The sequence below is a fragment of the Syngnathoides biaculeatus genome, chromosome 9, assembly GCF_019802595.1.
Source record: "Syngnathoides biaculeatus isolate LvHL_M chromosome 9, ASM1980259v1, whole genome shotgun sequence".
Classification (NCBI taxonomy): Eukaryota; Metazoa; Chordata; class Actinopteri; order Syngnathiformes; family Syngnathidae; genus Syngnathoides; species Syngnathoides biaculeatus.
The window spans coordinates 26,460,461-26,487,556 of record NC_084648.1 but is presented as its reverse complement, the minus strand read 5'-3'; the positions used below and the strand labels follow the sequence as shown (position 1 = coordinate 26,487,556).

At 41.4% G+C, this 27,096-nt stretch overlaps 1 protein-coding gene across 2 annotated transcripts in view; it reads right to left on the bottom strand.

Annotated features, from left to right (window-relative positions):
- Positions 1-31: 31 nt before the first annotated feature.
- The window catches only part of slkb (STE20-like kinase b), a 55,156-nt gene continuing 28,091 nt past the window's right edge, over positions 32-27,096 (bottom strand). Inside the window, exons 6-18 of one of the 2 annotated variants that reach the window (XM_061829450.1) lie at positions 24,255-24,449; positions 23,450-23,531; positions 19,836-19,967; positions 18,650-19,345; positions 17,459-17,589; positions 17,195-17,318; positions 14,903-15,082; positions 11,842-11,971; positions 10,620-10,744; positions 9,899-10,090; positions 5,522-5,647; positions 5,330-5,443; positions 32-1,695 (exon numbers count right to left, since the gene is read on the bottom strand). In XM_061829450.1, the coding sequence (XP_061685434.1) occupies positions 1,549-1,695; positions 5,330-5,443; positions 5,522-5,647; positions 9,899-10,090; positions 10,620-10,744; positions 11,842-11,971; positions 14,903-15,082; positions 17,195-17,318; positions 17,459-17,589; positions 18,650-19,345; positions 19,836-19,967; positions 23,450-23,531; positions 24,255-24,449 (2,374 nt within the window). In that variant the 3' untranslated portion in view covers positions 32-1,548. The remainder of the gene's footprint in view (positions 1,696-5,329; positions 5,444-5,521; positions 5,648-9,898; positions 10,091-10,619; positions 10,745-11,841; positions 11,972-14,902; positions 15,083-17,194; positions 17,319-17,458; positions 17,590-18,649; positions 19,346-19,835; positions 19,968-23,449; positions 23,532-24,254; positions 24,450-27,096) is intronic. The other variant, XM_061829451.1, reaches the window with a different exon arrangement.

Genomic DNA, 27,096 nt, shown 5'->3' with positions numbered 1-27,096 from the left:
TTCAAAGAACAAACTCAAAAGCAAGACGAAGCACAGCTATAGAAAATCAGACTTTATTGACAGAAATAACGAAAATCTACGTGACATAGGCTACCTGAAATCTATACATTAAAAAAATGGCTGAAGTTGATATGAATTATTGAATTGAAATTCACAACAAAATCATTTCACCTACTCAATACTTGATTTCACAATTCCTTTTTTAAGTTGGTTTAGAAAACACAGCAACAGCAAAATTAGAAGCAAGCAGGTGGCAGGTTTTATGCACAAGAAATACTACGGGGAGTTATCGTCATTTTGTAAAAGGTGCACACCACTCCACGTTGTTTTTGTGCTTTGCTTATAAAAACCTTTGATACGACTTTGTAGAAAGATACCAAGAAATGAGAAAATAAATCAAGAAAGCCTAAACCAGTCAGGCCCACATTTTGTATGAACTTCATTTGATATGAATAGAATTGGATATTTATCAAATAAGCAAACATGCAAAGAGATCAGCTTTGTTTTTTTTTGTTTTGTTTTTTTAATCCAGATACAATTTGTGCATTCAGGATTTGAAAAATATATATTTTTTTAAATCTCAAAATTCCAAAGTTCAAGCAAGCATTGTAGCTAATTCTTGCCTTTTCCAAAACATTACAGATATTCGTTAACAACTTGTGACAATTGACGTAATGTTTTATGTGTAGGCTGATTAAGAAAAAACAAAAAAACAGCTCATAGTTGAAAACTCTTGTAGTTGGACACATACACGTCATAATATAACAATGTATCCTGTCTTTGTCCCTGAATAATGTTCATCCCTCACTGAATAATGAGAGAATGCTGACTGTCGTACTGGTGAATAAATGCAGGTTTCTTGCTAAAATGCAGTGGTGCTTTCATTTATTGGACACTACATGTCACATCCGCAGTGAAAGTGTTTTCTTTTCTTTTTTAATCTGTAATTCTGTGTATGTAGCTCACTAATAACCACATTTAAACCTGCACTCTTTTGCATCACTGAAAATAAAACAAAAATGAAAAAAGAAAAAGAAACCCTGTTTTGTCCTGCTTGAGTCTCACAACTTGAGACAGAAAGGCATTCCGAGGGAATAAAACCTGAAGGACTTTTTGTACAACAAGATATCAAAGCTTCAGATGAATCCTACCTAAGATACTAGCAGAGATACAGTGTGTAATCGGATTCATTGCATCATTATTGCTTCAAGAGAAATTTTACTAATCAACATTACAAGGTATATTTGAGTGGTTATCAAATTTTATGGGTGGGTGCAAATGTCTAACCCATAAAAAATAACGCAGCAAAGCATAATAATGCCTACAACCTCCAATTGTACAGGTACTGGACTGTTTGTGAAAATAATTCAATCAAAAGGTCAGCCAATAAGTTACTTCACTTTAGCGACTCGGAGGTGATGTGAAAACAGCTACAGTAAACAGAAATGTCCAGAGAGGGAAAAGCCTCTTACATCCTCTGCTGGTGGAGAGGAAGGAACTGCCTCTGAAACATGAGTCTATCTGCTGTCTGGACATGGGAGGGTTGGCCTAGAAACCAGTGGACTGGACGCTGGGGATTGGGTAGAATTTAGAAATGCGAGTCTGTGCGGAGGGGTTAAGGCACTCAGACTCTCCGCTCATCTTAAAAAACATTTCCTGTTCCTGCAACTTCCTGGCAAACTCTTCTTCCAAGGCCTGTGGGTCAGATGAGGAAAGAACAACATTGTTCTAATGCATGCCAATAGAACTTTCATACAGTATACATATTAGGTTCATTATGATTTCTCATAATTTATTGATGTGTAGCACTGTCAATTTCTACCTATTTTATAAATACTACTTTAGTCTATGAAGCCAACAGCATATATGACTTTTATATATGATTATTTTTCACATCTAATTCTTGATTTATGCATGTATTGAATCAATTCATGTAAATGATATTAATAATAATGTTTTTTTTCACTCCGACATTTTGTATTCAAAGTTATGGCAGTGGTGCACCTTGATGATGTTGATATGGTACGACGGCTTACACACATGTAATCTCAACAGCAGCAAATCATTAACGAGTCACATGCTTGCTACGGGTAGTGCCAACGGGGGAGGTCTTCGGTCGTAAATACAAGTGTTTTAGTGCATTTTATGTAAGACCAACACAGAGTACAATAAGTCCCTAAATTTATTTAAATAACATTATACTGTTGCTAACTAATTATGAAAAAGGTACTTTTTACCATTAATGCGACTCCTTTGTTGTTGGTTTTGTCGTCTGTTTCATACGTCATTAAATTAAACTTCATGCAGCCATTGAGACTTCCATCCGTTATTCGTGAACATAGGCTGGTCTTAATGTTTTTTTAATGTGAGAAAGACTTTTCATACATATGTAGAACATAATATTGTCAGTACAGCAATATTCACATGCCGCAGTGTGTGGTAGAGTAAAGAAAACAAGTATTTGAACACCCTGCTATATTGCAAGTTCTCCCACTTAGAAATATGAAGGGGTCTGAAATTTTCATCATAGGTGCATGTCCACTGTGAGAGAGATAATCTAAAAAGAAAAATCCAGAAATCACAATGTATGATTTATTAACGATTTATTTGAGTGATAAAGCTGCAAATAAGTGTTTGAACACCTGTCTATCAGCAAGAATTCTGACCCTCAAAGACCTGTTAGGCCGCCTTTAAAAGTCCACCTCCACTTCATGTATTATCCTGAATCAGATGCACCTGTGTGAGGTCGTTAGCTGCATAAAGACACCTGTCCACCCCATACAATCAGTAAGACTCAAGTTTGTAACATAGCCAAGACCAAAGAGTTGTCCAAAGACACCAGAGACAGTATTGTACAACTCCACACGGCTGGAGAGGGCTACGGAGAAATTGCCAAGCAGCTTGGTGAAAATAGGTCCAATGTTGGAGCCAAATGAAACTTTTTGGTCATAATTCCACTGTGTTTGGAGGAAGACGAATGATGAGTTCCATCCCAAGAACACCATCCCTACTGTGAAGCATGGGGGTGGTAGCATAATGCTTTGGGGTGTTTTTCTGCACGTGGGACAGGAAAACTGCACTGTATTAAGGAGAGGATGACTGCAGCCATGCATTGTGAGATTTTGGGGAACAACATCTTTCCCTCAGTCAGAGCATTGAAGATGGGTCATGGCTGGGTCTTTCAACATGACAATGACCTGAAGCACACATCCAGGAAAACCAAGGAGTGGCTCTGTAAGAAGCATATGAAGGTTCTGGCGTGGCCTAGCCAGTCTCCAGACCTAAACCCGATAGAAAATTTTTGGAGGGAGCTGAAAGTCCGAGTTTCTCAGCGACAGCCCAGAAAACTGTCAGATCTAGAGATCTGTGTGGAAGAGTGGGCCAAAATCCCTGCTGCAGTGTGCGCATATCTGGTGAACAACTACAGGAAACGTTTGACCTCTGTAATTGCAAACAAAGGATACTGTACTGAATATTAACATCGGTTTTCTGAGGTGTTCAAATACATATTTGCAGCTGTATCACACAAACAAATCGTTAAAAAAATCCTACGTTGTGATTTCGGGATTTTTCTTTTTAGATTATCTCTCTCACAGTGGACATGCACCTACGATGAAAATTTCAGACCCCTCCATGATTTCAAAGTGGGAGAACTTGCAATATAGCAGGGTGTTCAAATACTTATTTTCTTCACTCTATGTGATGGGAAGTCCTTTCCAAGTTTTCAAAATCAACTGGTCTGCAGGTTTAATTTTTTTTCATTCCTCCCCACTTATGTCCGCTTGCCAACAGTGCCTGCTGACAGAGCCATGTCTTTATGTAAAAAAAATTCCGGTGGTGAGCGGCGCATAAGCACGCTGTCATTATAAACCACATTGATATGCTGTGTACGGACTGTAACATTTATAATTATGAGTGTACCCCTTTAAGAGCAGAGGGGGGCGGTGCAAGGTAAACTACGAAGAGTGTGTGGCCGTGCAGTAGGCCGTTGTTAGAGAAAGTTACGCATGCTATCAAAATGTTAAAAAAAAAAAGATGCCAGGGTGACATTTTTTTTTTTTTTTTTGGCACGCCGTCACACAATCGACCAAAACTGCCTCGTGATCAACTGGTCGATCGTGATGGACACATTGAGCACCCCTGCTGTATACAGTATGTCGTTATGAGGGCTCTGCGAGCCATACGCAACCACCAAAAGAGCCATGTATTGATCGCGAGCCATAGGTTCCTGACCCCTGGTTTAGGCACATGAAAACACGGCGACTTGCTATCAGAGAGACATTAGTAAGATTCCCACAAAATTTTTCAGCGGGACACACCCAGCTCAAATATTACTGGCTCCAGGAGACAGTCATCTACTTAGGTATGCTGAGCCTTTCCTTCCCAGGACACAGGAGCCAACCATATAGTACTGGGAGTTGTCCTGCCTAGAAACTATGTGGGGAATTCAGTCATGCATCAGAGCTGGTCTGAGGCGGACATGTTTTTATTTATGTAAATATTTCAGAATTTATCAAGATGGAGTTCCGACTATTGAGCATATAAGGTGTGATTGTCCTCCTTGACCGTAAGGTAACTCCACCAGCACTTTACGACTGAATGGAATATCAATTAGGGAGTTCCCACCCAACAACTCTGGTGGACAGACAATGGCCTGTGAGTATCGTGGTTTTAACGGCTTTCCTCCTTTATGCATTACAAAAGAATTATTCACGCATAAAATCCCAAGTGTGTTTGAAACGTGTTAGTTTGAAGATGCCTGTGTATGTTCTCATTCATCCAGGTTATTTCATTCTCAAGGCATTAAATTAACTGTAAGGCAGAAGCTCTAACAAGTCGCTCCACCATGTTGACTTCCAAATGATGTTTAACAACATAATTTTCTGTATAGTTAAAAATAAAAACACATTAAACCCTCAGAAACTCTAGGAGCTAATGCTACTTTTGAATACCTTGACCAACATAGGGTTGTGAAATACAATATCTTGTCTTTAGAGACACTTGGAGCAACTGTGATTTCTTTGTTTTGTTTTTATTTTGTTAGAATTAGTTGTAATTGTTGAAATGTTGATTATGTCTGTGCATCGTGTATATTATTTTGTTTGTGTAATGTTTTTGATTGCATATTGTATTGTCACAATGTAAACTGTTGACCCCAAGACTAATTATGGCAGGTGTTTAAACTAATGGGATCAAATGAACCAAAACATTTGCTTGAAATAAGTGTAAAACCAGATTGCGCCACTGAGAATTTACATGATATCTCCTCAAAATAGCGTGTGACCAAAAATGTCTTTAAGTCGAACAACAATCTGGGGGCAAGCGTTACCTTCTTTCTAGGTCGTAGCTTCTCTCTCCACTCTTTGAGCTCCACACTATGCTCCTCGTCTAGCTCCTTCAGTTTCTGCGTCTCATGTTCAATGAGCAGATGACACTTCTCATTCTGTGAAGACATGCACAGGAGGTGTCGATCCATGTACCTTTAATATGTCCACTGGAAACAACCGTTTACAATCCCTACTTGCAACTGCTGGAGCTCTCGAATGTTGGTGTCACACTGCAGCTGTAAATCTCGCATCTGGTTTTCATGCTTCTGGTGCTGGTGGAGTCGCTCATTTTTCTGTCTCTTTTCTTCTTGAACAGCAAACTGAAAAAGTGAGACTACATTTTTACAGGGTCACATTATGGGAAATTTCATTTTGACTGACTAGTGTACAAATTGTATTGAAGAGATGTGTCAACCCATAATCAGCCCTGCTTTGAAGCGATGGCTGGATTCCAACCATTGGACAAACATTGTTTGAAACACTATCATGAAGTGGCACAGTTCTGCAGAAACAACTACATCCCCAATTAGTCCAACACCTTGCCATCTTCATCAAAGCTTCACTGAGACTTAGCTTGTGATAACCGATACATACTTCATAGGGGTGGGAGGGTTGTGTATTTTTATTAACCTCGCAGTAAATGGGGCAGTTGCTCACTAATTTCACTGTGACGAGAAATATCATCTGTAAAGTGTGAAATAGCTTTGATCCTTGGGGTACTTTGATCAATGAATATCACACCCATTTTATTAAAACCACCAACTCCAACCTGGCACTGTGTTTTTTTTAAAGGTCCACATGGTAAAAAAGGTGGTTTTATCAAACCAACTTTTTGTACTATTGTTACTACTTGTACTACTGTTATATTGGCTAAATGGTGTCTAATTGTGGCACGGTGGGTGACTGGTTAGCACATTTGCCTCACAGTTCTCAGGACTTGGTGGATTAAAATCTGGGCTCACCTGTGTGGAGTTTGTAAATTCACCCTGTGCTTGCATGGGTTTCCTCCGGCTACTCTGGTTTTCCCCCACATCCCAAAAACATGCATGGTAGGTTAATTGAAGACTCAAAATTGCCCATATATGTGTTCTGAGTGCAAATGGTTGTTTGTTGATATGAGCCCTGTGATTGGCTGGTGACCAGTTCTGCGTGTACCCCCACCTTTTGGCGAGAGTCGATGACCGTAGCGAGGAGAAGCAGTCCAGAAAATGGATGGATAAGTGTTTCAAATGTGGCAGTAAGAAATGTAATACGCGTAACGGAAAATGGATGGATGGGTCAATCAGTAAACATGAAATATTAAAAAAAAACATGCTCAAGGTCAAAAATTAAAAGGTAATTAAATTAAAATAAATAGACACATTAACAGAAACACAGATTGAACATATGTATATGTAAGATGCATTGAGCATATGTTTAGGTAATGTGCACCTGAAATTTAATATACCTCGAACAGCAGGTGTAAATAAGATGTTTGTCCGGGTGTTAATGGTCCTGTACTGTCTGCCCAATGCCAGTACCACAAACAAGTAGTGGCCCTGGTGTTAGGAGTCTTTCAGAATAGCACTGGCTCTCCTGAGGCGGAAAGAACTGTGAAGGTCCTCCAAGGCAGGGGGCTCCCAATTACCTTCTCAGCCGTTTTGATGACCCTCTGGCAAACCACATGCACAGGCAGTAGGTGAGGATACTTTCCATGTTGGAGCAGTAAAAAGATACAAGAAGTCTCTGACTGGTGTTGTTCTTCCTGAGGGTTCTCAGAAAGTGGAATCTTGTGTCTGCTTAGCCACCTATTTTTTTTTCAGCTTGTTCCGTTAGGAGTCGCCACAGCGTGTCATCTCAGATGAATGCTCATATTTGTTTGGCACAGTTTTTACGCCAGATGCCCTTCCTGACGCAACACGTCTTGGGGAATGGAGGCACCAATGGGAGACGAACTCACAACACCTGGTTTACCAAACCAATGCTCTAAACACTGAGCTCTGGGGCCTCTCTTATTCCAGGTCCGCTTCTCCTTGATGTGGACTCCCAGGAAGCAGAAGTCACCCTTTCGACACAGGTCCCACTGATGAAAATGGGCTCAATGTTCATTTATTTTTTTTTAAGCCTATGATGAGCTCCTTTGTTTTGGAAGTGTTTAGGAGCAGGTTATTTTTTCTACACTACACTACCGCACAGCTGCTGCACCTCATCTCTGTAAAAAGACTCATCACCTCCTGTGATCAGCCTACCACAATAAGTCAGCATACTTAAAGATGTTGCTGGTGCGGATGGTAGAGCAGCCTGAAGTGTAGAGGGTAAAAAGCAGGGGGCTCAGCACGCAGCCTTGAGGGGAGCTGGGGCTGAGTGTGAGGGGTGAGGAGGTGTGGGGGCCAATTTTGACCCTTTGTGAGCGTTCGGTTAAAAGTCCTTAATCCAAAAGCATGTGGCGTGAGGTAGACTGAGGTTCAGCAGTTTCCTTACTAGGCTGTGTGGTAGGATTGTGTTAAACGCTGAACTGTAATCCACAAAGTTGAATGTAATTACCTTGTTTCTCCATAGCGGACAGCACTTTGTGCAGTGCTGTATTCAAAGCGTCCGCTGTTGATCTGTTTTTCTTGTAGGCAAACTGGTGCAGATCTGAGCTGCGGGTAATGAAGGTGATGACATGATTCCTAACCAGTTTTTCAAAGCACTTCGTTACCATAGGAGTGAGTGCTACCAGCCGATAGTCGTTGAGGCTGGTTGTGGATGGTTTCTTGGTTAGATGACAGTGGAGGTCTTCAGGCAGGATGGGACTGAAGTTGTAAACAAGTTGTAAATCCTGATAAAGATTCTGAAAAGCTGGTTTGCAGTCTTTGAATACTCACCCTGGGATACTATTGGTTTCCGTGGGTTGAACCCCTTCAGCGTACACCTCACCTTATGCACCCCAACAATGAGGGTGGGACTCCTGGCGGTCGCTGGTAGCTGCTCCAGGTAGTTAAGTCATGAAGCGAGCGAAGAAGAGGCTAAGTTTCTCTGACAGGAAAGGCGTGGTCTTAGCCAAATACGGACAATATGGACAAAACTGGGTCAAACAGAAGTTCTTTTCTGGACACTTGTATGATGCAACCAAGGTGTTTTCGATTGAAATGAAATAGATAATTATATACTACAATAGATACTTTCGTACAACATATATTTTATTCTATTAAGGTCTACATAGATAACAAATGGGACCTTTAAAAGGGGACAAAACTTTTTTTCTTGTGTCAATAGTTTGTATTTGCCACCATTTGTCAAAACTGGCTCTGATTAATATTGCATTCAAGAAATAAGAACTAAACATAATAGGTGAGATACAATAGTCTCATGTGGAGAACCATCTTGGATGATGGGATGAAATGATGACAGAACCACAGGAGCACCGGAAAATACAATTTTAAACAATGTCAGTCGAATTAATTGGCAGGTTTAGGGACTGAATATGTTTTCGGGATGACATTTTCCTAAATAAATTTAATTTTGGAGGTGGAGGAATTCTGTCGGACAGCAACATTATAGAAAACATGATAAAATACCGCTACTTTATGGTACAAACCATTTTTTTACCGACACCAGATATGCAGTGGTGTGGTCTTCACTTCTGCCTCTGATATCACATTAATTGGGGGGGTCGATTTTGGTGATAAAAAAGGTGTATTCCAATGGCAATTAGGAGTTTACCAACTGCTCCAAATTGTATTATTGTGACTGGAAATAACAGCCCGTTTTCTTGGGCAAACTATACATTATATTAACTTGTTAGTGAAATGTTTTATGGAGCATTAAGACCCCATATCCCTTTTATCCACATCAGGAGGCTGGGCTGAGCCCAGTTGAAATTGCATCATGTACTGTTGCCATCTACTTCAACACAAAATTGTCCTGAAGTCATGTTCAATCGCTAATTCAAGAAACACATGTAAAAAAATCCCTAATACATTTGACCTTGATCCATCCATCCAGTTTCTGAGCCACTTATCGATACGAGGGTTGAGGGAGTGCCGGAGCCAATCCCAGTTTTCAACAGAGGCAGGGTACACCCTGAACTGGTTTCCAGCCAATCGCAGGGCACATGGAGACAGACAACAGTCGCACTCACAATCACACCTACAGGCAATTAAGAGTATCCAATTAATGTTGGATGTTTTCGGGATGTGGGAGGTAACTAGAGTCCCCGGAGAAAACCCACGCAGTCACAAGGAGAACATGGAGACTCCACACAGGTGGGGCCGGGATTTGAACCCCGGTCCTCAGAACTGTGAGGCCAACGCCCTACAGCTAAAGTGAAACTTGCATAATAATATGGTAGTTACGAGCATTACCAGCGAGTGCTACTGTGGAATGTTTTTTGTCCCATTGTTCAATATGGCACCCCATTGAAGATGACAACTCTCATGTATCATGTTCATTTTTTTCCCAACAAATACAACATTATATACAGTATGGTGTTTGACAAGTGCTGACACACACAATCTATTCATGCAAAAAGCAATGCACACAAAACACCAAACGTTTTCAGCTCCCTTTTAAGAATGACTGTAATACAGTGTAGTTCACATAGCAGTTACCTGTTTGATCTTCTCTCTCTCCTGCTCTGGGGTTACAGCAGCTCCGGTAATGCGAAGACTTTTCTTGAACATGGCCATGCGGGTCTTGGCCTCGCTACGCTGGATTTTTGGAAGTCTGGCTCTTTCTTGAGTCTGCTTGTTCTTCATCTCTTCAATCAGTCGTTGGTTGTAGCGCTGCATTTGCTCCATCTCCTGCAGGGAACGGAATAATTACAACATAGAGGGAAAGAAATATTTTAATGTACAGTCATGAACAGTACAGAACTCCAATAAATTCATAGTTGTTAGATTAACTGTAAAGGTAAATAGGATTTCTCTATTTTCATACTGACTGCCGGTAGGTTGCCAAAGGTTTTATGGTGACAGTGCTTAAATGTACAAATTAATTGGGCTGTCGGCATGATTCATTCTCTCCAATTTTTCTTCTGTGAAGTCCGCATTTCCCATCCATCTTTGTCCAAACTACTGTCCGTCTCCCTCTTGCTACTACAGTGGTGGTAATGCTCCTTTTTTAGCTTTTAGTGGTGTGGGTTCAACAAGGACGACAAGCTACTTGATAGCAGGTACAAGCCAAGCGGTTAGGGGATACAGTAACTTTCCAGGTCTGAACAACCCATACTTTGAATGGGTAGTGTTGGTTTCAGGTTCCAATGTAAAATACACATTCAGCCATGAACCTATTTGAAGAGCAAACATGACTTAGTGGGACAATGAGGCACACCTTTTCATGTCTTTTCAGCAGCTGATGTCTTTGCATGAAGTACTGGTCTTTCAGCTGCTGCTTGAAGAGCTGGTGTTTCTCCTGCAGATGGCGCTCTTCAAGCTCCCACATGGCAGCCTCCCTTGCTGTGTGCAGACAGACAAACAATGTGCAAAGGTTGGAGCAAAACAGTGCAGAGTAGACCAAATGACTGATCAGTCCAGAACATCACCCTAACGTAGCCTGGATAAACTCTATCTCCAATGTGACGTGCAAAAACATAAGTGGAATAGTAACTGGATGGGGTAGATGATGGTGGCACAACTGGTTAGAGCATTGGCCTCAGAGTTCGAAGGACTGGGTTTCAAATCCCTGCTCCGCCTGTGTGGAGTTTGTATATCCTCCCTGTGCCTGTGTTGGATTTCTCCGGGCTCTCCGGTTTCCTCTCACATCCCAAAAACATGAATTAATTGGACACTCTAAAATGGCCTGAGGTGTGATTATGAGTGCGACTATTGTCTGTCTCCATGTGTCCTGTGATTGGCTAGCAACCGGTTCAGGGTGTACCCTCCCTCCTGCCCAATGACAGCTGGGATAAGTAAGATAGATGGATGGATGCTGTTGGTGGTTATGTGGAGCCACCAACAAGATTTCAAGCTGTGACCTAACACCTCAGCTCCTTGTGAAAATGCATTAAGTAATTCTAAACCTCTGTTCTAGGCTCTCATGACTTTGTTCAACTTTTTCTGAGGGGTGTTTTTTGTTGGGCGTCCTTGCATACTACACTATGTCCTGATGAAAGCCTAACATGCAAAACAAGCTGCTGCTCACTGATCGAAGAGGGAGGGGTGGCACTTGATTAGCAGGAATACAGTCACAGAGGTCCAGTCTTATTCCACACAGAGAGATTACTAGTTATTTAACCTGAAGAAAATGTGATGCTGAGTCCCACAAGCCACACTGTCAGAGTGTATGATTTACAATGTTAGCTAAAATTATAAAGTAAACCTGCAAACCTGTGCTCCAAATTTGATTACTGAATTTGTGGTCATCATTTTTTTAAAATGAGAACTAAAGGCATATGACACAAATGATTACTATTGTCTTTTTCTGAATGTTGGCATGTAGCAACTATATATATATATATATGTATATATATATATATATATACATGATCTTCATTCTTCCATTTGGGTTTGGCACAAAAACTACACAAGCAGATATATGTGACACTTGTCATCACCTCTAAGAAGCTGTTGCTTGTGGTTGAGGCAGTCTCTCTCGATAGTGGCCAGCTCATGTTTGTGTTGCTGGATAATTTTCTTCAGAGCGCAGTCAAGATCCTGCTGCTGCTTCTGAAGAAACTCTTGCTCCTGTTTGAAGGTATAAATCTAACAGTAAACCTTGTTCTATATGCGACCATACTCGTAGTGTAGAAGCCAATGATTCTTGAAAAGAAAAACATGAGTAAACAAAGTAAACATTCCAATGACACACGATTCTTTCAAATACAGTGTACGATAGCTTTTTACCAGCATACGCAGATGCCTCCAGTGTGTAGAAGAAAACTTTACCTTCACTACGTGTTGAAGAAGACTCTACCTTCAGGAGATCTGATAAAATTTAGTAAACAATAATCTTCGTGTAAACCACCGTACTCTGGCCTATATGATTCATATAATTCACTATAACTACAGATAATTGAGATATATTTGACTCTCTAGTTTGCTGATTAAAGGACCTTGAAGAACCTTCCCCAGGAAATCACAAGTCTATATTCAAATTGATAATGCAGTTTAAAGCAAGCTTGGTGTTTGGTGCATGAACAAGGTAGTAAAAGAGAAAATGCATTCAGAATGCATACAGGTGAGTCCACTGACATGCTGTATGGGAGTGTTACACTGGGTATAGGAGTGTTATGGTCCTGCCGGTCCAGCCATGGCTGTGCGGGTTCCCGCGCGGCCGCGATGGTGGGAGGTACACGCCTGTGCCTCATGCTGGCTGATTGGCCCCGGTGTATATAGGACCATGGGGACGACTGGTTATGCACCACATCGTTGCGGATCATGCCCCGTTCCAGCACTCCCGTATCTCTGATTGTATTCCCGTGTGTACCGGCCTGACTACCGCTGCTGCACCTGACTGCCTGCCCGATCCCTGACCTTGGAACAATAAACATTTTTCCCGAATTACCTCTGCGTCTCCCGACTCCTGCATTTTGGTCCTACCTCTGTCTCGATGGGTCGTGACTAGGAGGACTAGTGAAAGGACTGAATCATATCATGGGGCCCTCCTTGTGGATCAAAGTACTGTAGTGTTCAAAATAATTGCAGTTCAATGTGACTTACCAGATTAATCCACGTTTTCAGTACATTTTTTGTCCTACATTTCAAACCAGTAGGTGCAGTAGATTCTCAGAAAACCAACAAGACCCAGCATTCATGATATACACAGCCTTAAGGCTGTACAATTGGGCAATTTGTTGAAAGGGGTGTGTTAAAAAATAGCAGTCTGCCATTGACTTTACAAACTCAAAACTATTTTGTACAAACCTTTTGATTTTTAGGATTTACCAGCCCTTTGAATCACTGAAATAATATTTAGTTGTATCACCACAGTTTTTTTTTAATAACTGCTTCACATCTGTTTGGCATGGAGCCAACCAATTTATGGCACCTTTCAACTGTTATTCCACTCCAAAAATCCTTAACAACATTCCACAATTCATTTTACTTCTTGGTTTTACTTCAGAAACAGCATTTTTTATTTCACCCCACAAAGTCTCAATTGGATTAAGGTCCAGGGATTGGGCTGGTCACTCCATGACATTAAATTTGTTGGTTTGGAATCAAGACTTTGCATGTTTACTAGTGTGTTTGGGGTCATCGTCTTGTTGAAACACCCATTTCAAAAGCAAGTCCACTTCAACATAAGGCAACATGACCTCTTCTTCAAGTATTTTGACATATGCAAACCAATTCATGATCCTTGGTATGCGATAAATAGGACCAACACCATAGAGGAGAAACATGCCGATATCATGATGTTTGCACCACCACGCTTCACTGTCTTCACTGTGTACTGTGGCTTGAATTCAAATTGGGGGTTGACTCACAAACTGTCTGCGGCCCCTGAACCCCAAAAGAACATTTTTTTTTTCTTTCATCAGTCCACAAAATGTTTCTCCATTTCTCATTAGGTCAGTTTATGTGTTCTTTGGAAAATTGAAGGCTCTTCTGCACATGCATTTTTTAACAGAGGGAATTTGCGGGGATTCTTGTAAATAGATAAGTTTCGCACAGACATGTTCTCACTATCACAGTCCTTTCAGGTAACTCCTGACTGACTTTGATGCTCCTGGAGTTGATCATGCAGCACGGTGGAGCAGCTGTAGAGCATTGGCCTCACAGTTCTGAGGACCCTGGTTCAATCCCGGCCCCGCCTGTGTGGAGTTTGCATGTTCGCCCCGTGCCTGCATGGGCCACTCCGGTTTGCGGTTTCCTCCCACATCCCAAAAAAACATGCATTAATCGTACACTCTAAATTCACCCGAGGTGTGATTGTGAGTGAGGCTGTTGTCTGTCTCTATGTGCCCTGCGATTGGCTGTCAACCAGTTCAGGCCGTACCTCGCCTCCTGTCCCTTGATACCTGGAATAGGCTCCAGAAGTCCCGCAGCCCTTGTGAGGATAAATGGCCAAGAAGATGGGGTTCTCAACCGCAGGGCCCGGTGGCCCAGGGTGGTCACAGTGCCACCTCTACCTCCATATCTATCACCTTGTTGTTGTTGTTCGCTCCCGACATTCTCTTGTCATCATCAGAGGACTTTGGAGCCTCCCACATACGAGTCTAGCGCTTCTGACGGCCATCCTCAGGCGCCTCGAGTGACTCAACAACAAGAACAACAACAACAACAACAGCTGCGCCACCATGCCACCTTTATGACAGACATCTTATATTTAAGAGCATGTGGTTAACATATATACCACACGTTCTGTCTGTTTTTATCTCTGGTCACTCGGGGTTCCGCCCACATTCCAAAAAGAACTGTAGAATCAAAGAGAAAATGAAAGGCTGGAATCTTTAAGCTTGTAGTCTTTTGAGACTGTCTGATATAATTTCCAAGTGCACTTTTTTTTTTAACTTAATCTTGACTTTCAGTCAGGGTTTGAATAATCGTAATCTTAATGGGATATTAAGTAATAGGCTGGATTGATTTAAGACCTGCAAATGATAAGAGGGATTGCATGCCACATCAAAACTACACACAAGAAACACAGCAAAGTCATGAAGATAAAGCACTGACCTCTTTTTTGCGGTTTTTCAGCATATTCTGATACTTGGACAGTTCTTTGTCCTGCTCAGATTTGATGCGTTTGGCCTCGTCTCTCAGTCGATTGGTGTGTTCCTGTTCCAACCTTTCTATTGTATGCTTCTGCTGCCTCTCTAGGTTCTCAACCTCCTGGTCATACTGACGTTTCTTACTCTGGAAGAGCACAAGATTAGATCAAATTAAGAAATCATGCAAAATAGCGTGGGTATAAATAGAAACTATGTGGAGTAAAATGGTGTCAGCCATAAACAGGTTAAAAATCCTGAATAGCATTTCTTAGATTCTCTTCTACTTTTTAAAGTTAATCAGGATGACAGCTGTTGCAGCTCTTGTCATAATAAATTAGGTAGAATGATAGTTCAAGATTCGTTCTGATTTGAATTTTAAATTCTGATTCATTGAACACTAGAAGTGGGATACTGAGAGGACTGAGGAGAGGCGAAAGGAGTACATCGAGATGCGACGTAGGGCAAAGGTAGAGGTGGCAAAGGCTAAACAAGAGGCATATGAAGACATGTACACCAGGTTGGACACGAAAGAAGGAGAAAAGGATCTCTACAGGTTGGCCAGACAGAGGGATAGAGATGGGAAGGATGTGCAGCAGGTAAGGGTGATTAAGGATAGAGATGGAAATGTGTTGACTGGTGCCGGTAGTGTACTAAATAGATGGAAAGAATACTTTGAGAAGTTGATGAATGAAGAAAATGACAGAGAAGGAAGAGTTGTAGAGGCAAGAGTGAAGGACCAGGAAGTGGAAATGATTACTAAGGGGGAAGTCAGAAAGGCATTACAAAGGATGAAAAATGGGAAGGCAGTTGGTCCTGATGACATACCGGTAGAGGTATGGAAGCAATTTGGAGAGATGGCTGTGGAGTTTTTGACCAACTTATTCAACAGAATACTAGCGGGCGAAAAGATGCCTGAAGAATGGAGGAAAAGTGTTCTAGTTCCCATTTTTAAGAACAAAGGGGATGTTCAGAGCTGTGGGAACTATAGAGGAATAAAGTTGATGAGCCACACAATGAAGTTATGGGAAAGAGTAGTGGAGGCTAGACTCAGGACAGAAGTAAGTATCTGCGAGCAACAGTATGGTTTCATGCCTAGAAAGACTACCACAGATGCATTATTTGCCTTGAGGATGCTCGTGGAAAAGTACAGAGAAGGTCAGAAGGAGCTACATTGTGTCTTTGTGGATCTAGAGAAAGCCTATGACAGAGTACCAAGAGAGGAACTGTGGTACTGCATGCGTAAGTCTGGTGTGGCAGAGAAGTATGTTAAAATAGTACAGGACATGTATGATGGCAGCAGAACAATGGTGAGGTGTGCCTTAGGTGTGACAGAGGAATTTAAGGTGGAGGTGGGACTGCATCAGGGATCAGCTCTGAGCCCCTTCCTGTTTGCAGTGGTAATGGATAGGCTGACAGATGAGGTTAGACTGGAATCCCCTTGGACCATGATGTTCGCAGATGATATTGTCATATGCAGTGAAAGCAGGGAGCATGCAGAGGAACAATTGGAAAGATGGAGACATGCACTGGAAAGGAGAGGAATGAAGATTAGCCGAAGTAAAACAGAATATATGTGCGTGAATGAGAAAAGTGGAGGGGGAAGAGTGAGGCTACAGGGAGAAGAGATAGCGAGGGTCGACGACTTCAAATACTTGGGGTCAACAATACAGAGCAATGGAGACTGTGGTCAGGAAGTGAAGAAACGGGTCCAAGCAGGTTGGAACAGCTGGCGAAAGGTGTCTGGTGTGTTATGTGACAGAAGAGTGTCTGCTAGGATGAAGGGCAAAGTTTACAAAACAGTGGTGAGGCCGGCCATGATGTACGGATTAGAGACAGTGGCACTGAAGAAACAACAGGAAGCTGAACTGGAGGTGGCAGAAATGAAGATGTTGAGGTTCTCGTTCGGAGTGACCAGGTTGGATAGGATTAGAAATGAGCTCATTAGAGGGACAGCCAAAGCTGGATGTTTTGGAGACAAGATTCGAGAGAGCAGACTTCGATGGTTTGGACATGTTCAGAGGCGTGAGAGTGAGTATATTGGTAGAAGGATGCTGAGGATGGAGCTCCCAGGCAAAAGAGCGAGAGGAAGACCAAAGAGAAGGTTTATGGATGTGGTGAGGGAAGACATGAGGGCAGTTGGGGTTAGAGAGGAAGATGCAGGAGATAGGCTAAGATGGCAAAAGATGACACGCTGTGGCGACCCCTAACGGGACAAGCCGAAAGGAAAAGAAGAAGAAGAAGACACGTAATAGCTCACTGTGGTCTCCTGCTCAATGCGGCGGTAAATCTGCTCTTTCTGCTGTTGTAGCTTATTGCTGAGCTGCTGCTGGGCTCTCTGTTCCTCCTTCTGCAATAGACGCAACTCCCTTAGTTCCTGGCGTCTGCCAAAGTGGTGGACAACATAAAAGAACGGAGTAAGAGGAAAAAATACATTAACAATATTGTTTGGTTCAGGCAGGATGGGTTTGCTTTCATACAAAAATAAAATACTGTAGGTGAATATGTCAAGGCAGGTTTATACCTCAGGAATCTCATTTCCTCATTCTTAGTGTCATTGTCCGTTATGATCTTTGATGTAGTCACACTAACTTCCACCCCATCCACAATAAATTTGCGTGTCTTTTTCAATGTCTTCTTTTGACGCGTTGTCTCCTGGGGAAACATTGACAGGAGAGGTTGTGGCTTTATTAGTCAGTTTGCAACTTTTTTGACAAAGTTTGGTAATACAATCGACTTACAATAACATGAATATAAGTACCATATTTTCTGGACTACAAGGCACTACTTTTTCCCCACACTCTGAACCCTGTGGCCTATGTAACGATGCGGCTATAATAGTGTTTTATTCCGCGAGAGGCTATCAGTTTAAACGTAAAACAAAAATTTGTTTGAACGCAGTAGTTAAAACATGACTTTTCCCAATAATGCACTGGGGTTTTGGCATACGCAGATGCATCCAGTGTGTAGAAGAAAACTTTACCTTCACTGCGTGTTGAAGAAGACTCTACCTTCAGCAGGCATAGTAGAACACGAATCTACCGACACCACGCGTAGAAAATACAAAGCTACCTGGGCGTGTCAAAGAAGACAGCACTTGTTTTTGGTCCACTCAAACACAGCCAAACAAGCACGAACACAAAATATATTTTTAAAATTGAATTCATTTAAAATATTTCACAAAAACTGCCCGCATGCAAAGGTCATCCTTTACTGACGTCTGCCAGTGGATCTAAGGTTGGAGGCGTGTGAAAGAATCAACCATCGCCAACGGATTTCAAAAGGCTGGACTGTTACCTTAATAGAACAGTAGAACTTTAGTGGTAACTGTCTCGAGATGAAAATTACACTGAGAGTGACAGAGACACTGAAATGGTGTGTGACGCAAATTTTCGGAGGCTTTTCAAATCCGTTACTGAAGATGACGACTTTAGTGGTTTCAGTTAACAGGAAGAGGAGAAATAAATCAATGATTTTTCTGTTATATTTGAGCCACCGTACTGCTGTGTTACAGTCATTGTTTGGAAACCAGGTATGTAAATATACATTTATAAAGTGTTTCTGTGTGAATATCTAATTTCCCTAGATATGTATATATTCGGGGCATATAGTTCATAATTTCTTAGTAATCTATGTAAAAAACCTCTACACAGAGTGGGCGCAATTTATAACTCGGTGCGCTCTGTAATCCGGAAAATATGGTACTGCGTAGTACCTGAATGGAAACTGATCCAGGCTCTTTTGTTTTGGACAAGAAACTTGAAATAGACAGATTCAGGTCCACCCTATTAGTATTCGCAGTTGAGCTCCTACCAGAGACTGAACTGTCATTTTTAGCCTTGTCTAGAAGAATCTTCTCATCTTCTGTATTCATCATTACTGTCGTCTTCTCTTCAAATTCCTCTTTTGAGAAAACTTCATCATGACTTGGTAAAGTCACCTTAACATGTTTATGTGAGTCCTCTTCAACTTGTTTGGTTGAAGTCATTTTTCCTTTTGGAGATGCGGCATCTTTTCGAATCTCTGTAGTGCCCTCTGGACGGGCTGGAACCTCAGTGCTGTCAACTTCCTTTTCGTTTTCAGAGGCTATTTCAAGCTGCTCCATTTCCTTTGAAGGTAAGCTTGACAGCTTGCCTGGTTCTACAGCCTCTGTTTGTTTCACCAGTGTCTGTTGGTTTTCCCCAACATTAACTATCATCTTGTCTGCTTTCTCTGTGGCTGCAGGAGTAATGGACTTCTCCCCAAAGCTAGTGACCAATATGTGGTTAGCTACACGGATCTCATTGGGTGTACGAAAGGACAGATGTGGTTCACCCTTCTCAGGGACAGATTTCAAGATAGTGGGAGAGAGTGGAATCTTCTCATCCTCCGAGCTGGCAACACTGACATCAGAGGGAGCACGTTTATGGCCCTGCAGCAGAAGTAGGAAAGATTTTTTCACAATGAAGCAAGTAGCACTTATTTTTAAACTCACTTGACCTGAAATTATCTAGTTTATTGATTGTTGTTTGCAGATACTACTAATTCTGCATCCATTTATGACCAAATTAGTTTCAAATTTAAAAAAACTTTTTTTTAAACCCGTAATGTTTATTACAATTATGTCCAGTTTATTACACTTAGACTTCGAGGGGAAATTCAACCCACACTCTGCTGTATTTTTGCTTTGCAAACCAGACAGAGATCCAAACCGCACACATGTAAGCAAGCATAGAAAAATGCTAGGGTTAAAAAGGCCTGTAAACAGTGCAGAACCTCTTGACAGTAGGCTCAGAGCAGACTAGCATCTCCAACAATCAACATCCATTTTAACAAGACTCAAACTGTGAGCAACTGGTTCCAAAGTCCTTACAGTGTGCTACTGACACCCGAAATCATCAGGAGGGTGAGTTTTTACGCACCATATTTGCATCGGTTTCTTCTTCTTCCTCTTCCTCTTTGTGTTCTTCAATCTCCTCAGTCACCTCAGCCTTGGCTTCAGCTATTATCTCTCTTAGAGGCTTGCTGTCTGTCACACTGGACACAAATGAATGCTGCATACAAAACCAACAAAAATAATTTAAAACCTGTCAGATGAACTTCAAATTTCATTTTATTGATCAATAAGGTAAAACGCACTGGCAAAGCCACCTTCTATGTAACTCTACAGTCTGTCCGAGATACTGCATTAATTTTTTTAAAGAAACAATATTCATATTATTTTAGTTTCTGTATTGTTTCATTCTGTAAAGGGATTATTTTTTTTATCGTGAACAATATAGGTGTGATTGTAGTTGCTGAATTGTTTCAAAGTAATTTTGTAATATTTTGGTTTGGTTGGTTACTGAGCTACATGAGGGACAAAAGTGAGAAAACACCCCTATGGACAATATAAATACATCATGATCTCTCTGACAGTCAAAATTGAAAGTAGAATTTTGACAGTGCTCTTCAAAACCGGAAACTTAACACAGTGCACGGTTTATTACAAATTATTTTCCGGACAACAAGCACCCACTACTTTTTTTCAGGCGCTGTGAACCCTGTGGCTTGTTTTCCGATGCGGTTGAAATGTTTTTTATGTTTTCCCCCACTAGCGGCTATCAATAAATGTACAACAAAACTTGTTCGAATGTAATGCTTAAACATGGGTGTTTCCTGTAAGGTTAAGGACATGTGCAGATGCTTCCCGTGTAGAGAAGAAGACATTAAGGTGAAAACACCTGGCCACGAGAGAACACAATTCACATGTGTTTTGAGTTGCACCGCTTAGGGAAAAAAACTTCCATCAACATTTTTTTTTTTTTTGCGCATCACTATGCCAAAAGTTGTTAAAGTTAACAAAAAGGGTTGGATGATTGAAATCTCAATGATTGAATAGTTGAAAGAGTGTTACAGTAGGCTCCTAGGAGAATTTTTTTCACCGAAAAAAAAAGTGTGAGGCCCCACATAAAAGATTCCGTGAAAACAGCCATCAAGAGATCTAACTCCATTCCAGGTGTGTTTCCCAAAGGTACAACAAGTTTTTGCAGCCAATGGACATCAGCGTGAAAAGTACTTTTAAAGTGACACTTCGAGGTGAGTGGGAGGCTTTGGATGAGCAGCGGCGAGAAATATTTTACAAAAACTAGTAGCATGCGAAGATCATCCTTCTCTGAGGTATCCCCGTAGATTTTAAATATATGGAGCAGTGTGACAGTTTATACCTTCACCAACAGATTTAGAAAGGGTGGACTGCTAGCAAAGTAGAACATCAACTTCAGCAGTAACTGTTCCTCAAGTTGAAAATGATGAGGATGACAGAGACACCGAAATACTGTGACGGAGACATTCTGACGCTCTTCAATTTTGATACTAAAGACGAAGAGTTCAGTGGATTCAGTGAAGAGGAGGATGAATAAAAACAATGACTTTCTTGTTGTGTTTGGGCCGTTTTACTGCCATGTTTCAGTCAAACAATCTATGGGAATAAACATTTGCAGTCTTTCTGTGTGTGAGTATGTATCTATTAAGTTTACAATGTACATTTGGTATATATCCGCGGCGCATGGACTGGTGCGGCTCATGTATGAAAAAAAAAAAGAAAATGCCACAAAGAGAGGGTGCTGATTGTATACTTTGAAATGAAAGTAATACAACACTATTTGACACACAAATTCTTGTTTTGATCCTCATCTAACTTTGTATTCATCTGAGTTGGAATAATTGTTTTAGATATCAAACATCCACCCATCCATTATCTGACCAACTTATACTCACTAGGGACGCAGGAATGCTGGAGCCTATTCCAGCTATCTACGGGCAGGAGGCGGGGTACACCCGGAGCTCAATTGCAGGACACATAGAGGCAAACAAGTTACACTGACATTCACACCGAAAGGGCAATTTAGAGTTCCCAATTAATGCATGTTTTTGGGATATGGGAGGAAACCAGAGTGGAAAACCCACGGAGGCACAGGAAAAACATGCAAACTCCACATACGCGGGGCTGGGAATCGAACAGCAGTCCTCAGAACTGTGAGGCCAATGCTCTAACCAGCTGCTCCACCATGGGCCATCTTAAACATTACCATCAAACATGATTAATACAAAATAAAACAACAAACAGCCCTGTTACCCTGACATCTGTGATCATGATGTACTTTGAACGCCTTGTGCTGGACCACATCAACAGCGTACAAGGATCACATCCAAAGCCTCAGAGGTTCCCTGCTGGACCCCCTGCAGATGGCCTACTGCGCAAACAGCCCTGTGGATGATGCAGTCAACATGGGATTGCACTTCATCCTAAAACACCTCGATGTGTGGGGACCTACGCAAGAATCCCGTTCGAGGACTTCAACTCTGCGTTCCACACCATCATCCTGAAACTCCTCCAAGCTTCTCCAGCTAAGCGTCTTGCCTGACATTTGACAATGGATTTACAGCTCCCTGACAGGCAGGGAACAGCAGGTGAAGATGGGGTACACAAGCTCACCTACATGCACTACCAGCACAGAAGTGTCCCAAGGTTGTGTCCTCTCTCCACTGTTCTCTCTACATGAACGAGTGCACCTCAATGCACCGAGCTGTTGAACTCCTCAAGTTTGCAGACGACACCACACTCATCAGCCTCATTAAAAACAGTGACAAGTCTGCATAGTGGCAGGTAGTGGGTCGGCTGGAGCTGTGGGGCGACCAACATAATCAGGAGCTGAACACGCTCAAGACTGTCCAATTCCCCTGTGTCAAAACATGAAGACCTTCAAGTTCCTGGGAATTACATTCTATAAGGACCTGAAGTCGGAGCTCAACATCAACTCCATCCTCAAAAAAGCCCATGAGAGGTCGTACTTCCTCCAGCCTCTGAGGAAGCATGACCTACCACAGGAGCTGCTGAGGTAGTTCTATGCAGTCAACTAACTGAGATGTCGTACAAGAGCAGGTCCAACAATAGGAGACAAATTCCTTGTGTGTTTTTTAAATACTTGGCAAATACAGATTATTCTGATTCTGATTTACCCTGACTGGTTCTCATCATTCTATAATCAGGTACAGTAGCTGTAACCTGCCAAAGAACTTCAGCCAATAGAAAAAGAGAAGTCGTCTCTGCTCTGGTCTTGAAGCATAAACAAAAAGGAATAACATGGACTGGATTGGAACTGAATGTAGGCAATTAAAAAACATGTCACCTAGGACATATTCAGAATTGAATTCCAAGAAGTCACTGATGGTGGAATGGTACCCACGACTGACTTTGGTATGGCCAAAGTGGGAAGATTTCCTACTCAGTGATGGTATCGATATGTGCCCAGTGACTGACTGGCGACCAGTTCAAGGTGAAGCCCGCCTTTCGCCCGAAGTAAGCTGGTATTGGCTACAGCTCTCCTGTGACCCTTGTGAGGATAAGCGGCTTGGAAAATGGATGGATTAATTCCAAGAGGTGAAGAATGATGGAAAGAGTATCCATACATAAGCATGATTATTTATTTTCTGTGGAAAGTTTTTAACTGGGAGAATTGGAAACAAGTTATGAATGTGTTCATTTGGGGGGCACCTGCAAAAGTTGTGCTGCACTCCACCTGTTGTCCACGTTTTTGTCCAGACAACGCTTAAGGAAATCATTGAATTCTGGGGACCTGAAACAAATAAAGATGAAAAGGACTATTGCTAGTCCAACTGAAATTTCAACTGAAAAACAAATAAACATTACGTTTTTTTTTCCTTGTAGACGTTTTCGCCATGTATATTGTGAAAACAAACAAACAAACAAAACCACACTAAAATAATTGCACACACTATTGGTGGACATGATGCACATGATATCCTAAAACTGCAATCTTTTAAGATTCCAGATAACAAGAATACTCAGTTGGTCACTCACAGATTGTGATTTTAAAGTGCATGGAATGTCTCATTTGTAACACAAACTATATTATCTAGATGAAAATTCATCTAGACTGTACCATAAAATGCATAACCTCTTCGACGTTTTAACCAAATATATAAGTGTTTATGACTAAAAGTCCTCGAACTTTGACCTAGTTTTCCGTGTCTTAGAGACCCGTGTGACTGACCTCTGACGTCACTACAGGTAAAAACATCGTACTGCAGATAGTTTCTCAGATCCATTGCACTTTACAGTGAACAGAAGGGTGGTTGCGTCCATGTTTACTAAATACACAGCATTTGCATAATTTTAAAACATGACAGAAAACTTACAGACAATAGAAGTCTTGTAAAACTCTTGCATGACTTTAATATTTTTCCATTCCACTATTTTCTGTACTTTAACAGACCTGGAAATGTATGGAAATACCATACTTTCCCATACATTCATAGGATTCCTGGCTGAGACTCACCAGCGCGATGGTTGCATCAGCGTAGGAGGGTCTGACTTGGCTATTTTCAGAAGGACTCTCATGGGGTTCATCTCATGATTAGGTGGCTCAATTTGTGCCAGCTCAATCAGGGTGACCCCGAGTGACCAGATATCAGCTTTGTAGTCGTATGGACGGTCCTTAGAGGTCTCACACATGACTACTTCAGGTGCCATCCTGCAATGAAAAAAGTAAAATCCAAAAAGAGGTGAAATAAAAATTCCAAGTCATAAATACAGTATATTGCGGCAAAAAATGTATTTAGTCAGCACCCAATTGTGCAGTTTCTCCCACTTAAAATAAGCGAGGCCTGTAATTTTCAACATAGGTATACCTCATCTATGACAGACAAAATGAGAAAAAAAAAAATGAGTATTTGACGTCCTCCACCCTCGCTATCTTTTCTCCCTGGAGCCTCCATTCTTCCCCCTTCATCGCTCTCATTCACACATATATTCTTTTTTACTTCAGCTAATCTTCATTCCTTTCCTTTCCATTGCATGCTTTCGAGTGCATAACCACAAGATCATCTATGAACATCAAGGTCCACGGGGATTCCAATCTAACCTCATCTATCAGCCTATCCATTACCACAGCAAACAGGAAGCGGCTCAGAGCTGATCCCTGATGCAGTCCCACCTCCACCTTAACCCTAGAAAACCCAAGACATCCAAATCCTCTTTTAAAATTTTACATACTAACTAAATTAATCAATACGCATCAAAGGAACAGAAAAACATCACATTTGGAAAACATTACTAATCTACTTCCAGTTTAGATAATGGGTCACATATGACCTAGCGGGCATTAACTACCAAAGAAACAATGCATTTAATGCAGACACATGTGAGACATTGAGCTTTAAGGGTAAAAAAAGTAACTGTGGTGCGTTGTGCTTATTCAGTGGGCCCTTAATTACACTGGGTCATATGTGATTCCATGGGTTCTCTCGAGTTATATATTTTTTTCACACCTACGGCACACCTCACCATTGTTCTGCTGCCGTCATCCATGTCTTGTACTATTCTAACATATTTCTCTGCCATACCAAACTTACGCATGCAGTCATACAGTTCCTTTCTTGATGTATTTGTCATGGGGTTTCTCTAGATCCACAAAGACACAATGTAGCTTGTTCTGACTTTCTCTGTACTTTTCCACTCACATCCTCAAGGAAATAATCCATCTGTCGTACTCTTTCTAGGCATGAAATCCTACTGTTGCTCGCAGATATTTACTTCTGTGCTGAGTCTAGCCTCCACTACTCTTTACCATAACTTCATTGTGTGACTCAACTTTATTCCTCTATAGTTCCCACAGTTCTGCAAATTGCCTTTGTTCCTAAAAATGGGAACTAGCACACTTTTCCTCAATTCTTCAGGCATCCTCTTGCTCGCTAGTATTCTGTTGAATAAGTTGGTTACAAACTCCACAGCCACCTCTTCAAATTGCTTCCATACCTCCACAGGTATGTCATCAGGACCAATTGCCTTTCCATTTTTCCATCCTCTTTTGGGACTTTCTAATTTCCCCCCGACTAATCATTGCCACTTGCTGGTCCTTCACACTTGCCTTTTCTACTTTTCCTTCTCTCTCATTTTCTTCATTTATCAACTTCTCAAATTATTCTTTCCATCTATAGCACACGACTGGCGCCAGACAACATATTGCCATCTCTATCCTTAATCACCCTTACCTGCTGCCCATATGAAACAGTTTTTTACCCCGTGGTTTTTATCAATTTCCCTGGCATTATCTTTATCTTTTTGTTCCAAGACCTTTGCCATACTGGCAAACGTGCAGACCGCTCAATAACATATGCGTACGTATGTCTATAAGTTATAATTCTGCTGTAGTAAACAGAATGCTTCTCTATGAAATGTTAACATTAGAGTAAAATTACCGATGAAATACCGCCAAAATGCTGCCGGAAACTGGAATGTTGTCATTATAAACACCAAATTTAATGCAAATAGATAGCAACGCTATTTTCCGCTATTACAGCTGTGACTAATTTCACGACGAGCGTTGCCGATAGATGCTGGCGGCCGGTCTTGATCACAGCCTCGCCCCCCTCCATGCCGTACAAAAAAAAATTCTCAACGCATTTACACGTTTCACCAAAAAAAAAAAAAAAAAACATTTTCATATGGAAAAACCTGGAATTCCGCGAATCTGCGGAAAATTCTCATTCCTGCAGACGGGCCTCATCAAGAAGTTACGGGTATGTGAGAACCAGAAATCTTGCTTGTTTGTAAGTGACCAAATGGTAATTTTCCACTCATAACTTGCTAATTAATTCCTTCAAAATCAGGCAATGTGATTTTTCAGATTTTTTTTTCATTATTTCTCTCATAGGTGAGGTATACTTATGATGACAAGTGCAGGCCTCTCACATATTTTTATATGGGAGAACTTGCACAAGTTTTGGCTGACTGAATACTTTTTTGACCTACTGTAACAAGAGTGCGTTTATGGATTTTTTTTTCCTAAAGCACCTATGTGAGGTCACACACATTGATGATTGACGACAAGGCCTGGCTCTCAGGCTCTGCTCTAACTCATCACAAAGGTAAAGACCAAGTCAAGTTCATCCACACCAAACTCTCTTACCCATGTCTTCAAGGACCTTGTTTTGTGCACTGGTGCACAGCCATATTAGAAATGGAAGACATGTTCCCACAAAGTTGGGAGCATGAAATTTTCCAAAATATTGGCTTCTCAGTTCCAGTGAAAGGAACTCAAGGATTAAGCACACCAAGAGCTTTAGGACAATCCATTGCACTCAACTTTGCGGGAACAGTTTGGGAATTGCCATTTCCTG